At 38.1% G+C, this 13,521-nt stretch overlaps 1 protein-coding gene across 1 annotated transcript; it reads left to right on the forward strand.

The window, feature by feature from the left end:
* Positions 1-72: 72 nt before the first annotated feature.
* Positions 73-8,073, forward strand: LOC149006486 (putative protein S-acyltransferase 19). Its single transcript, XM_089165902.1, has 9 exons — positions 73-594; positions 2,403-2,516; positions 2,641-3,051; positions 4,669-4,737; positions 4,842-4,913; positions 5,003-5,131; positions 5,291-5,371; positions 5,465-5,665; positions 6,169-8,073. Exons 1-9 carry the CDS (start codon positions 550-552, stop codon positions 7,153-7,155), a joined length of 2,109 nt encoding a protein of 702 aa, XP_089022028.1. The 5' UTR covers positions 73-549; the 3' UTR covers positions 7,156-8,073.
* The last annotated feature ends 5,448 nt before the right edge of the window (positions 8,074-13,521 follow it).

Below are 13,521 nucleotides of genomic sequence, written 5' to 3' on the forward strand. Positions count from 1 at the left end.
AAAACTCACTCATCGTCTATACCTCTCTGTCCTGAAAAGATAATTCCTAGGAGGGAAATGCATTATGCAAAGGACACGTTTTCACATTTTCGGTGGGTTCCACTTCCCACCAATGCTCTCAGCTCTCTGGCTTTTATTTTTAGATCTCTTATGACCTTCCCAATTAAATTTCTATCTTCCTTTTCAGTAGGTAATTGGCCCAGTGACCAAAAGCGTCAACGGTTTTTTGCTCTGTGTCTTGTTGAGCTTCTCATCTTCCACCTCTCTCTCTCTCTCTTTTTCGATTTGGGAGATCTTCCACAAAGAAAAGGTTTTTCTTCTGGTTGTTAACACTCTCTGCTTTTATTTGGTGCCTTTTTTTCCTGCTCACTGACTCACACTGGAGTTCAGGATTCCAAGGCTATGCAGAAAGAGACGTAGGGAAGTTTGGTGTCCGTTTCTTTTCAACCTTTTAGGGTTCTTTTTTCCCCCATTCGCGGCGTTTCCACTTGTGATCTAAGGTGGATCGGCCAGTCCTTAGGTTTTGGCTGTCGAAACATTTCAGCAGTTATGGTGAGGCGACATGGTTGGCAACTTCCTGCTCACACTTTCCAGGTTTGTTCTTTTTGGAGAAGCTTGTCTGCTTGGCTCAGTTGACTGTTTTATTGGATGTGCTGACAAAGGTTTTGCTCAAAACTGCAATTTGATGATGTGGGTTATCTGTTCAATAATTGTCCGGGTTTCTCATGATTCTTGGAGTAGTAGTTGTAGTGTTAGTTGCAATTCCGGACCCCCCCCCCCGTCCCCTTCTTTCTTCCTTCAATTTTGTGGCCTTTTAACTAGAACTGAGGCCTTTATTTTACCGGGAGGAAAACCATTGAAGTACATTCGAGAAGCTTTAATAGATGGTTTCTTTTATGAATTTTGTGATTGTTGTATGAACTCAACTAAATGTCATTTCTGTTTTTAGCTTTCAGCTCTCTTATTTGTAAATTCTTATCAATCACTTTGATTTGCTAGAATCTAGGGGTATGTTGTTGAGTTTATGTCTGGCATTTCTGTGTATTATGGAATCATTATTGTTATTATGTTTTCCTTGGGTGCGGGATTACTTGTTGCTTAACTTATTTTGATGGGCTAACTTTGTATTCTTCTTGGGGATTTTCTCTAGGTGTTAGTTCGGTAGTTTGTTTATTTGTAAGTTAATTTCTTAGATTACTGAGTCCGTTTTTCATTGCATTTGAGGAAGGAGGGAGAAAGGGCTTGGAATCTCCTATGATTGCTATATTAGTTTAATTTTTGTCTTGACAATTTTCTATCATCAGTTCAACTAATTTTGCTTGTAGTTGTAAATTTAAGGTTAGCATCCCATCAGCCATTCTCGTATCTAGTCATTTCTAGTTCTTGGACTTCAATCTTCTCCTCTTGAGATAAATTAAACTGCTTTCTGCTGTAAATTCACTCAATATGAGATTTTCTTTTCTGCAAGATTACAGAACTAGATTTGTTTCTACAATTCGAAACTCTTGAATTTTCAACAAGTTTGAAGGCATTGCTTCTACTTTGAGAGACAGGATAGCCAGGTCATAGATTGGTTATCTAATCTTCTCCTGTTTCTCTTCTAGTTAATCTGATAACTTATTACGGAGGAAAAAAGAAGCAATTTTCTTATGAGCACTATTGTTTTGAGAATGATGACCACTTTGTGCTCCTTCGATTTGGAGGAAGCTTACCATCACCCACCACTAGAGTTTCTGTTATAAGGATATGTCCCAACTCAAGCAGTGATATGATATCCATCATTTCAACTTGGTTTTCAAATGCTTAATTTACTCATCCAATTACTATTGCTTCTTCTTATGCTTTCAGATACTTTGGGACAATGCATCTACCCATAATTTTCCTGATTTAATCTCTGTTGATCATTATCTCCAGAAGATTAGCAAAACAACTGTTACTGGGTTCTACTTTTTGGCCTTGTTTTCCACTGTTCACATATGACTAATTTGGGTTTTGGATTCGATTGCAATGCTATCTTAAACTAATAACCTGTAATGTAGTGTGTTTAGTAACCGATCTTCTTTGAGAATGAGTTAAAGTGCTTCAGAAATGGGATACTGAGAAACTGTAGGTCAGAGTAGGACATTCTCTTTTCATGAGTACATTTTCTTCATCGTATTTTCTTTATCAATTATTGTTTAAGATTGAGCTATATTCAGCTGGTAATTAATTCGAATATTACAAGTTCTCAACATGCCCTGTTGTTGTTTGTGAGTTAAATTACCTTATTCTATTGAACTTGGGTTTCTATGAGAGACTGAGATTGAAATATCTTTTGGTCCACATTTTCATTTTCATTCCCCTTCTTCTTTCTGGTTGCTTGGGGACTCATGCATCTTTGCCTGTCTTCTTTCCTTGGATAGGTTGTTGCGATTACAGTGTTTTTCTTGTTAGTTGTTGCATTCTATGCCTTCTTTGCACCATTCCTTGGTGGCCATGTCTGGGAATATGTTGCAATTGCCACTTACACTCCTGCGGTATGTAACTTATCCATGGCTGATTTTCCTCCTTTTTATGTATGACAATGATATCTACTACTTCTTCATTGCTCGATGTCCCTGTCCACCCTACACCCTCCTAAATAAATTATTTGTGCTGCAGGCACTCCTTGTTTTCATTCTTTATGTCCGCAGTACAGCAATTAATCCTGCCGATCCTGGCATTATGTCAAGATTTAATGGGGAATTAACAAATCAGCCCAATATAAATATGGGGTTATCTGGTGGGAAGGCACCTGTTAATTTTGATAAAGTTGGTACTGCAGTGCATTCTTCTCCATCAGTTTCTAGAAGCTCCATAGCAGCTGATTGCAGTAAGAAAGGTTCAGTTGGAGAATCTGAGTTGATGGAAATTCCAGGAGGCCTTGCAGGTAGAAGATCATCAGATTGCTTCAGCATTGGAGGACTTCTCTGTGCAATATTTGTCCATGAAGATTGCTCAAAACGTGAAGGATCTAGTGAGTTGCATGCCACTGGAGAAGATGCTTTATTCTGCACGTTGTGCAATGCTGAGGTAGTCTTTTAGGATTATTTTCTTCTTGACATAATTGAGTTTGATAATAATGACCAACTGACTTCTATCTCAACAATCATCAGATTGTAACATTGTGCCAACTTTTCATCCATTCTTGTTATTCCATGCTTCCTCCATGTATCGGCTGTTGAGCATTGAATAGTTCCATTTGGAAGAATATTTACGTGAAGAAAAAGCCTATTAACATTTTGAATCTTATTAGTTCAACTAAGGGAATTGGTTCAATTCCATTTTCTCAGATTGGTCAAGGATACCATAGACAAACTGAAACTGAAGGTTTTATTAAGTTTATATACAATCACTGTGATTCAGTTCAAGGGAAATAACTTGCTAAAACAAACAAAGTCGGGAAGGAACTTATGACCCCATGAAGAAAATATAGTTCCATTAAATCAAATCTAGTACCTCTCAAGCTTTTTTACACAACTCAACAAAGAAACCCATAGTAATTTCACTCAACTCAACATAGATGGAATACTGTATGGTTTAAGTTTGTCTTGGTTTATTGGGGTTACACTTCTTTCAATTCAGTTTGGTGCAAAATGATGGTTTTTTAGTCCAAAACTGAACCCTGAACTGAAGGGAAATTTAAAAGAAAATTCCAAAGCCAAAACAGAACTGTTTTTTCAGTTTGGGTTGGGTCTGTTTTTAAGTGGCCAATTCGGTTCCACTTCAAATGAACACCGTATGTGCGGTGTCATTAAAAAATAATGATAAATAAATAAAAATAAAATATTTACAGTGGTTTTCTGGATTATGGAGTTCCCGTAATAGTTTTTAATAGCTCGCTTTCTTGGAAATTTTTTTTTTAATACTATATCCTATGATTTAATAGAAATGTGAAACTGATTTTGAGTTTATGATGGGCTTCAGATATTCCTTATCAATCTATCATACGATAATTTTCTTATCTACCCAGAGAAAGCTCCTACTCCATTTATTCTTCATCTAAGTCTTCATAGTGCATCCCCTGCATCAAGTTTTCTGGAGAATATTAGACAAATAAATGACAATATTTGCTCCTGCTCTGTATGTTGTTGTGGATAACTGTATTAGAATGAAAAAGAAGATTATAATGACTCTAGTCCAAATTTAATAGTGTATCTATTTTCAGTATGCTGCTCTGCAAGCATTGTGAATGAAACATAAGTCAGCATGAATAATATAGGGACAATATCTTAGATCTACCAAATTAAAGTAATAGCTACAAAAGAAGAAGGTTGACCACAAAGTTAGGTGTAAACCAAAGTCAATCCTACTTGTTTGTTTTGTAATTCATCTTCTTATCTGGTAGATCGAAGAAAGTTTCTCTTAAATATATGGGAAGAAGCCTGTTGAACCACTTTCTACTTTTAATTTTTACTTTTCTTTCTTGTGACCTGGGGAGTTTGGTTATGGTACTAAATTTTATACCATCTTCAGTTGGACAAAATACACCCTTTTTTTCCCAGTTATTGGTGTCATTGCTTGTCGCTTTGTGTTGTGTGCATTCTCCCGCGTGTGTTTGGGCTCTTGCTTGTAGCATTAATTTTCTGATAAATGTATTACTTGTACAATAAAAGCCTTAGATTCATATGTTTCTTCTTCATATTGCAGGTGCGTAAGTTGAGTAAACACTGTAGAAGTTGTGATAAATGCGTAGATGGATTTGATCACCACTGTCGGGTACTGGGCTGTGATTTAAACAGACAAATGTGTAGTCATTTCCAAGCAAAGTTGAGGATAAATATTTGTGTTCAAAATTAACAATGCATATCCTTTTTGGGCAGTGGCTTAACAATTGCGTGGGAAGAAAAAACTATGTTACTTTTATATGTCTCATGGCTACAAGTCTCATTTGGGTAATACATATAAACACCATTTTTTTTTTTGCTAACACTGACTTTTAGACCTTTGGTTAATAGTTGGCCTCCCTTCTTCTTTTTCTTAGCTTTTAATTGAAGCTGGAATTGGTATTGCTGTCTTTGTTCGTTGCTTCGTGGATAAAAGGAACATGGAGAACCAAATCATTCAGAGGCTTGGCAATGGTTTCTCTCGTGCTCCTTTTGCAGCAGTTGTGGTATGTTCGTTTTGTTGATTCCTGAGTAATACCTAGTACCGCTATATCTAGTGGTATACCATGTCGTCATGTTATTTAATGTGGAATACTGGCCTGGCAGATATTTAGTGAACTGTGTCCAGGATATCTCATACACTATTTTAAATTTCTCATGTGCAGGCTGTATGTTCGGTAGTTTCCTTGCTGGCCTGCCTTCCTGTGGGTGAACTTTTCTTCTTCCACATGATTCTTATCAGAAAGGTAATTCTGTTTCCAGTTGGTTTTAATTAAATATTTCAATTATCACTGCAGTCAATGCTTTAAAATTTCTTTTGTTTTCCTTGTTCATATCAGGGTATTACTACTTATGAGTATGTTGTGGCGATGAGGGCCATGAGTGAGGCACCTGCGGGGGCATCTGTAGATGAGGAAATGCCAAATATGGTTTATTCTCCAACGGGGTCTGCTACAACTGGCTTAAGTGGTGGGAGTTCTCTGGGTCTGCAATACAAGGGTGCATGGTGTACACCTCCAAGGGTATTTGTTGATTATCAGGTAGAAAAATATTCACAATAGCCTTTACTTTTGGCAATAAGCTACACTTCTTTTCCATGAGACTTAGAAATGGTCTATAATCTCATGCATGAAATGCTATCCAGTGTCCAGTTCCTTCATTTGGTGGATTTGAACATTGAAGGTTCTTACATAATAAATCACCTGACGAGTTCATTATCATCTTCAGAAAATATGTACATCTATTTGATGTTGAGAGTTGAAGTCTAAAGATATCATATTGAAAATAGGACCAGAAGAAAGGAAAGAGAAATAAAAATCTGATTGTAGGATCTAAGCTGCCACAGGCTTGCTCATAACACATTTGTATACGCTATGATCTGTTTTCACTGATTATGTTTACTTATGCTGATAATAAATACATTCTCTTTCTTTCTTTTTTTCTTCTTCTTGTTGTTTTTCTAGTTCGGTAATTTTATTGTTGTTTTTCTTTTTCCTTTTTGGTTTACTTTTTTTCTTTTTTTAATTCAAATTGGTCACACCAGGATGAAATTATACCTCACTTAGAACCTGGAATGGTTCCGTCAACTGTTGACCCAGATGCTGCCGGGTTTGCAGAAAAAGGGAAGTCAAAGAGGCCTGTCAGGATTAGTGCTTGGAAGCTTGCAAAATTAGATTCAAATGAAGCAGTGAGAGTGGCAGCTAAAGCTAGGGCATCTTCTTCCGTTCTCCGGCCTGTTGAAAACCGCCGTCTGCCTGACACTGATATCAGCTCCAGTGGAAATATTAGTGGCAGAAGTAGTATGAGCACTGATGCGGGACTAAACAAAGACACCAAGAATGATATAAGGCTATATCCTTTGAAGAATTCATATGCACAAAGTCATGGTAGCAGGGACGAATATGAAATTGGGACTCAAAGTGTGAGCAGCTTCAGCAGTCCAAGCCATATCCATGAGTCAGTCACCCTTAGTCCCCTCCCACAAGAGCGCCTTTCGGGTTCGTTTAATCCCACAACTTCAGTATCCCGCTTTGCTCAAGAGCGGCCTTCTGCTACTAGAGCATCTTTTTTCAATCACAATCTCGACAACTCAGTTTTTCATCCTAATTCCTCATTGTTTGATGACAAGATCATGCAAAGGAGTAGTGGTGCGGATCCCTCGCTGTTACAAGCTCCACCTTCTTCTCTTCTTAGAGATGGTAAAAGAACATCTGTTGTGTGGGACCAAGATGCTGGTAGGTACGTTTCAATCCCTGTGTCAGCGAGGACTGGTGAATCTGCCCTCGAGTCCCGAACTACATCTTCAGTGCAAGTTGGAGCTGCAAATACTTGTGCAGAAACAAACAATTACAGTAGAAGACCTACTGGTCCAACCACAGAATCAACGGCTACAGCCAACACCCCTGTGCAGCGGTCGGAGAAACTGATGTACACAGGAGAGTCTATTTTCTTTGGTGGTCCTCTTTTGAGTGTCCCAGTTAAAGATGGTGCAAGAACTGAAGCCAACCCTAGTTTGAGACTAGAACAATAGAGAATGCTAAGCAATTGGCCCCGTGAAGCTAGAGGTGGAAGGAGGATGGCTTCAACCAGTTACCAGTGGTCACTCCAACAGGTTTAGAAAGGAAACAATCATCAGAATTGGGTTAGTTTGGGCCATGAAGCTTCTGGTATTTGTTCATGAGCAGAGGAAGGGAGTCAACTAATGTTGGTTGATTGTCCATCCAGTTTTGGAGAAGATGGGGAAGGTATCAATACCACCTACAGCTTACTTTGTACATGAACTTCAAAGTGTGAAATGCTGCTTTGATAGGAAGCAGCCTGAGGGTGGTGACTCTGGTTCTCCTCAGAAATGGATCTATGATTCTCAGGCACAAACGTTGGTAAACTCTGCTCAAAATTATATCGATGTGGCGATCAACTTGGAAGGGGTTCTTTTTGGGTGTGTGGTGGGTATTTTCCCTCCTCCTTCAAGGGGAAAAAGAAAGGGGGGGGGGGGTGTTGTTCTGAGTGGGGGAGTGGAAAGGTTTTAAATTTGGCACTCAGTTGTATCATTTTATAACACAAATGACAAAGAAGAGAGGTTCTAGTCCACTACAAAGAAGATACTCTGTTGGTACTCTCTTCTTTGATGTGGCTTTTGGATACATGTAGCTGACTGTTTTGAGTTGGGATAAGGTTTCAATATGGTGGTGGTTGTACTTGAGTCCTAGTTTTCATCTGGTCTGGTTCTCAAATTGTTTGTGTGGATCATTTGAGCAATGGTTCCGTAGGAGATGGATGAAATCTGTCAAGGTTAATCCCATTTGAATATGGGTTTGGATTTTGGAGGATATATAATTTTAAAGGCCCGCAAGCCAACCTTTGCAGCCGTGGTACCATTCCATATTCTCAGGTGACATATATCTCAGACATGAGCTCCAGGGCTTTTATCATGAACTCAATCAAACCAATTGAGGATGATCTTTCTAGATAAGTACAGGATTGTGCTTCTCTTACATTTTTTTTATTTTATTATTATTATTTTTTTTTTTTTTGGGGGGGGGGGGGGGTGGGTAAAGGCTTCTCTTGCGTTTCTTTATCACATATTTAGGTAAGGGTTGTACCTTTTGAACATTGATAAAATGGATCCTAAGTAGGCATTTTTCCTGAGTACGCAATGGAGAAATGTGAGAAGAATAGGATGCTCTAATGGTCGAATGAGGATTTCAACTTGATTATCTATCGTTTGTTACATGACGCTCATTTTGCATAGGAATCTGGTGCAGGGCTTGTGGGTTGGTGCCATCACAAAGAAGAGCTACTCCTTGTTTATGAATTCATGCCCAATGGGAGGCTTGATTCACATCTCTGCAGAGCAAAAACTTGTTGTCATGGGAAGCAAGGAACAAAATTGTTCTAGGCTTAGCAGCCTCTGCATTGTTCTATTTGCATGAAGAATGGGACCAATGTGTGGTGCACAGGGATATCAAACCTAGTAACATCATGTTAGATTCCAATTTCAGACTAGCCAGGCTAAATCAGTTATGAGAAAACATCAAGAACGACTATCTTGGCAGGGACTTTGGGTTACATGGGCTCCTGAAACTGCTACTACTTGGAAGGCTTCCAAGGAATTCTATGTATATAGCTATGGAATTGTGGCCCTGGAGAGGGCTTGTGGCAGAAGGTGCATTGATTCTAAAGCAGAAGAAGGTAAAATGGTACTGTTTGTTGGAGTGGGTCTGGAAGCTCTACAGAAATGGAAAGCTTCTTAAAGCAGCTGACAGGAAATTGAATATGAATTTCAATGAGCAACAGATGGGAGTGTTTGTTGACTGTTGGGCTATGGTGTGCTCACCCTGGTTTCAAATTTCGCCCTTCTATAAGGCAAGCCATGCAGGTCCTTAAGTTCGAAGCACCATCGCCTCATCTTCCTCCCAATATGCCTGTCAGCACCTATGCTGTTCCTGTTCCTCTATCACTATCAGTGCCTCCATTGAATAAGAGTTTCACTTCACACTCTAAAGCCATTGGGCTTGCAGATTTTGAGATGGTTAGAACCTGATATTAGATTACTCATCCGTCTCACCTCCCAGACTCCCAAAGCTGCATTTATTATGGTTTTAGCTGTTCAACATTTATTAGATATAGATGGATAGATGGATAGATGGATAGATGGATGATTTTTCTGTTTCTCGGTTCATAGTTCAATCAAGAAAAGACCTTTGTACCCCTTTTCATTGTCATTTTAACTCTTTATTTATTGATTTTTTACTTTTATTTTCAACTAGTAAAGTTATACGCGCAAATGTGTAATGATGCAAGTATGTAACCATAATTTTGGAGCTCATGTGGACATTTATGTTAATGAATGGAGAAGTTTTGAAGGCCTATGATGTTAACAGCTCTAAATAGTTGGTATGAACATGCTCCATATACTCTCAGTCAAATACTCCGGATAGTGTTTGGTACACTTTCTAAAATGGTATTTCATGTAGAATCACTAGCTTTCATGAGAATTAACTGGAGATTTTGTGAGGACAAGGAAATTTCAAGTCAGCAAATATTGTCTAAACTGAATTAAGAAGAATATGATTCTTTCTGATGAAGAAAGGGAAATATCATCTTTTGAATCAATTGGATTTTCTTGGTCTAGATGAAAATGAAGGTTATATTCTTGCTTGTATAGCCAGCCAAATGGAGCTGTAAATGAAATATGGTGCAAAGTGTCTCTGTAAGGTTCCAAACATAAAACTGATAATCAATCATGACAAACGTCTTGTACTGAGGGACTGAAATGAACCAGAGTGCTCTCTCTCTCTCTTTCTCTTTGCTCAAACCAGACGGCAAAGGGGACTGACTAGCTTATGAAATATGATTAGGCATGTTTCTAGGGCAACACGTATTGTTGTGGATGTCCCAAGCTCTGATTGTCGCAAGCAATACAGATTGGCCCTCTATCACTCAGTGGATTTTTGAGTTATGATCAATGGAAGCTTCTTCTAATCCTTGCCCTTCTTTTCAATGAAATTTTTGTTACCCAAAGAAAAGAAAACAGTTAATGGAAGTGTGGAACCATACATCATACGAATAAGCTAGCAAAATTCGTTTTGTCATTCATTGTCTTTCCTCTTTTTTTTCCTTTCCCCTTGGGCGCATGGGAGGATGGGGTGGTTTACAGTTTAAAGGGTTAACTGCAAATCAATAGCCAAAAAAGAAACAATAATGCATAACCCAAAATCAACTTAATCTCTGCTCTATCTCTTCAAAAGATTGCTGCTACTGGACATTGGTTTACCTGGACTACTAAACAAAAACATCCTAATCTTGTGAAAGAAAAGTTGGACTATGTCTTTGCTAATCCATGTTAGATTGCCCTTTTCCCAAATGCCAGAACAACCAAACTACTTACAAACTGTTTAGACCATAACCCTCTCTTGCTCGACTTCTATACATTGTCCTTTCGTAGGAAAAGTTTTCCACTACCAAATTGCTTGGCACTTACACCCTAAATTCCTTAATGCCCTTTGTAATGCATGGTTTGCTAGTACTGGCCAACCTCTGGCTTATAAGTTGGCCAACTTGTCTCGTGCCCTCCAGCGTTGGAACAATGATGCTTTTGGTAATGTTTCTAAACTTTTTGATAAAATGACTCTTGAGATTGAAGCTTTGGAGTGTGCTTTGCATCCAAATTGGGAGTTAATTCGGGAAACAAAAGAAATCCTCTCTTGGGCTTTAATAGCCAAAGAATTCTTCTAGTTTTAGAAAGCCAGAAGCACTTATATTGCTGAGGGTGATTAGATCAAAAAATTTTATAATTTGGTTGCTAAACTTCAAAATCACAAAAGGAAGATTGATTTCATTGAACATAATGGTTTAATTCTTACTGAAACCCAAGATATTGCTTCAACTTTTGCAAGTTTCATGCATAATCTTTTTGCTCTTCCAATCCTCTGGATAACTTTTTTGTTCAATCCCCCCCCCCCCCACCACCCGGTGATATTGCAACTCTTGCAAGACTCTTTGCTCTCCCAACTTTAGAAGAAGTAAAAAAGGTAGTGTTTTCTTTCGGTCCTTTTAAAGCTCCAAAGATGGATGGTTTTAATGCCTTTCTCTTTCAAAAGAATTGGGACCTCATACATAATGATATCCTTTCCTTCGCTTCCTCTTTCTTTATAAATTCTACCCTTCCCTGGGGAATCAATCACACCCTACTTTGCTTCATCCCCAAAAAGATAATGCCAGATTCATAAACTAGCTTTAGGCCTATCAGTGTAACATGACCTACAAAATTCTAGCAAAAATCTTGGCTTTTAGACTTAAGCCCCTCCTTCCAAATATCATTCCCCTCCCCCCTCCAAGGAGCCTTTGTCCCTAAGTGTCAAATCACTAAAACATCTTCTTGGCCCATTAATTTTTTCACTTCATGAACAAAACCAGAGGAAAGACTGGGTTTGTGGCTTTAAAACTTGATATGTCTAAGGCCTACGATCAATTTGAATGGAAGGTAATTTCTAATATCTTCTCTTTCTTGGGTTTTGACTCGCTTTGGTGTAAACTTGTATTTGAACTCATGAGTTCTACTTATTTTCTATGAAAATCAATGGTTGCCCTTACAGTTGGTTTAATGGAACAAGAGGTTTAAGACAAGGCTGCCCACTTAGCCCTTGTCTTTTTCTATTAATCATGGAAGTCTTGTCAGGACTTCTCAATGAATTTCGAGCCTTAAACATGTTCAAAGGAATTAAAATTGCAAAGCTTGCTCCTGAGATCTCTCATCTCTTCTTTGTTGATGACACCTTTTTGTGTTGTCGAGCAAAGTGGGAAGATGTCCTTTCTATTAATGTTGTTTTGGAGCTCTTCTCTAACTTAAGAGGGCAAGAAGTTAATTTTGAAAAGAGTGGTGCCTTCTTCAGTAGGAATGTCCCCCATACTAATAGAACCCAAATCCTATTGAGTCACTGAAATGATTTTTTTTTCTTCTTTAGCTAGGTAATAACTTACTCCTAGGAAGATCTAGATCAAATTGTGCCCACTTTGCCACCAGGAAGGCTTAGTGCTTATCTTTTGCTAGAAGAGAGGTACTCATGCAATGTTTTCGTTTTCCCAAAGTAACTTGTTGAAAAGATTGATTATATCTACTAAAAATTTTGGTTGGGGAATCCTTCAAAGAACAAATAGTTAACTATCATTTCCTGGGATGACTGTTGTAAGCCTAAATAGCTTGGAGGTTTAGGCTTCAAGAGAAAGGAGCATATTAATTCAACATTTTTATTAAAACAACGGTGGGAGTTGATTAATGAACATCACTTACTTTGGTCTAAGAAAATGCAAGATACTTCCCACATTCTAGCATTTTCAATCCTAAGGTAAAGAAAAAAGACGGATCCTGGCCATGGAAAAGTTTATGTAACATTATCCCAAATCTCGAGGGAGTGGTATGAAGAAAGGTAGGAGATGGGAACGCCTCTTCCTTCTGGTTTGATCCTTGGCTACCAAATGCGAAATTTGTAGCCAAGGAATATCCAAAAGTGTTTATTTGGCAACATGACACAACTGTTGCATAGATGAAGTAGCATTGCCAAATGAATAGGGAGTACCTCCCAATCTGTAATGTCTCAAATTCTATTTGCTCTGATTTAATGCTTAACCAATCCAATGATTCGTGGGTCTCTACTATTTCTAACAATGACGATTTCTCTGCTAAATTGGCGGGAAAAGCATTATTGAAGAAGCAACTCCCTACATGTCTCAATGAATTCTCTCTGTGGTGGAAATTTTTTAGAAATTACCACTGCATCTAAAATATAAATATTTCTTTTGGCATCTCTTGAATGTGGTTACTAGTTAAATTTACATTATCTCAATGGACGAAGATGCACAATCTTTGTGAATGGTGCAGATATAAGAAAGAAACTCTTTGGCATATTTTCTTATTTTCTTATTATGCGACTTGACTAAAAGAATGTGGACGCAGGACCTTTAGGATTGAGAACGAATTGTATCTCATACAACTCCCTCATGCAATTTTACAAGTCATACCTAATGGACCCACATCTAGAGAAAGATTTGATATGGTGGTTTTTCTCTGTCTTTGTGATAACTTGCTTTTTTATTTGGAATGAGCGAAACTCTGTAATATGGAACACACATAGACCAAACACAGAGCTAATCCTCTTAACGTTCCGCATAATATAAATAGATCGCTCTATTAGCTCAATATCACACCTAACAGGTTGGACCACAGATGCATGTCTTTTGCCACCAATCTCTCTTAGCATCAAATTGAAAACTAGTGTTGCTACACAATTCAACAAAAGATATATAATTCTTAGTTACCTGTTCGGTTGTTTGTAGGGGTATATTACAAATTTCTGAGATGTGCAAGATGGAGTGTAGGAATAGTAGGAGATGGTGA

The sequence above is a fragment of the Hakea prostrata genome, chromosome 8 (genome assembly GCF_041222555.1).
Source record: "Hakea prostrata isolate BN-2017 chromosome 8, UWA_Hpros_2, whole genome shotgun sequence".
Classification (NCBI taxonomy): domain Eukaryota; kingdom Viridiplantae; phylum Streptophyta; class Magnoliopsida; order Proteales; family Proteaceae; genus Hakea; species Hakea prostrata.

Excerpts from the sequence above, each read along its gene's own strand:
- LOC149006486 (XM_089165902.1), top strand. The coding sequence starts at position 550 with ATGGTGAGGCGACATGGTTGGCAACTTCCTGCTCACACTTTCCAG. Across the intron at positions 595-2,402 it reads TTCCTGCTCACACTTTCCAG|GTTGTTGCGATTACAGTGTT; the intron begins GTTTGTTCTTTT and ends TTCCTTGGATAG. Across the intron at positions 2,517-2,640 it reads TTGCCACTTACACTCCTGCG|GCACTCCTTGTTTTCATTCT; the intron begins GTATGTAACTTA and ends TTTGTGCTGCAG.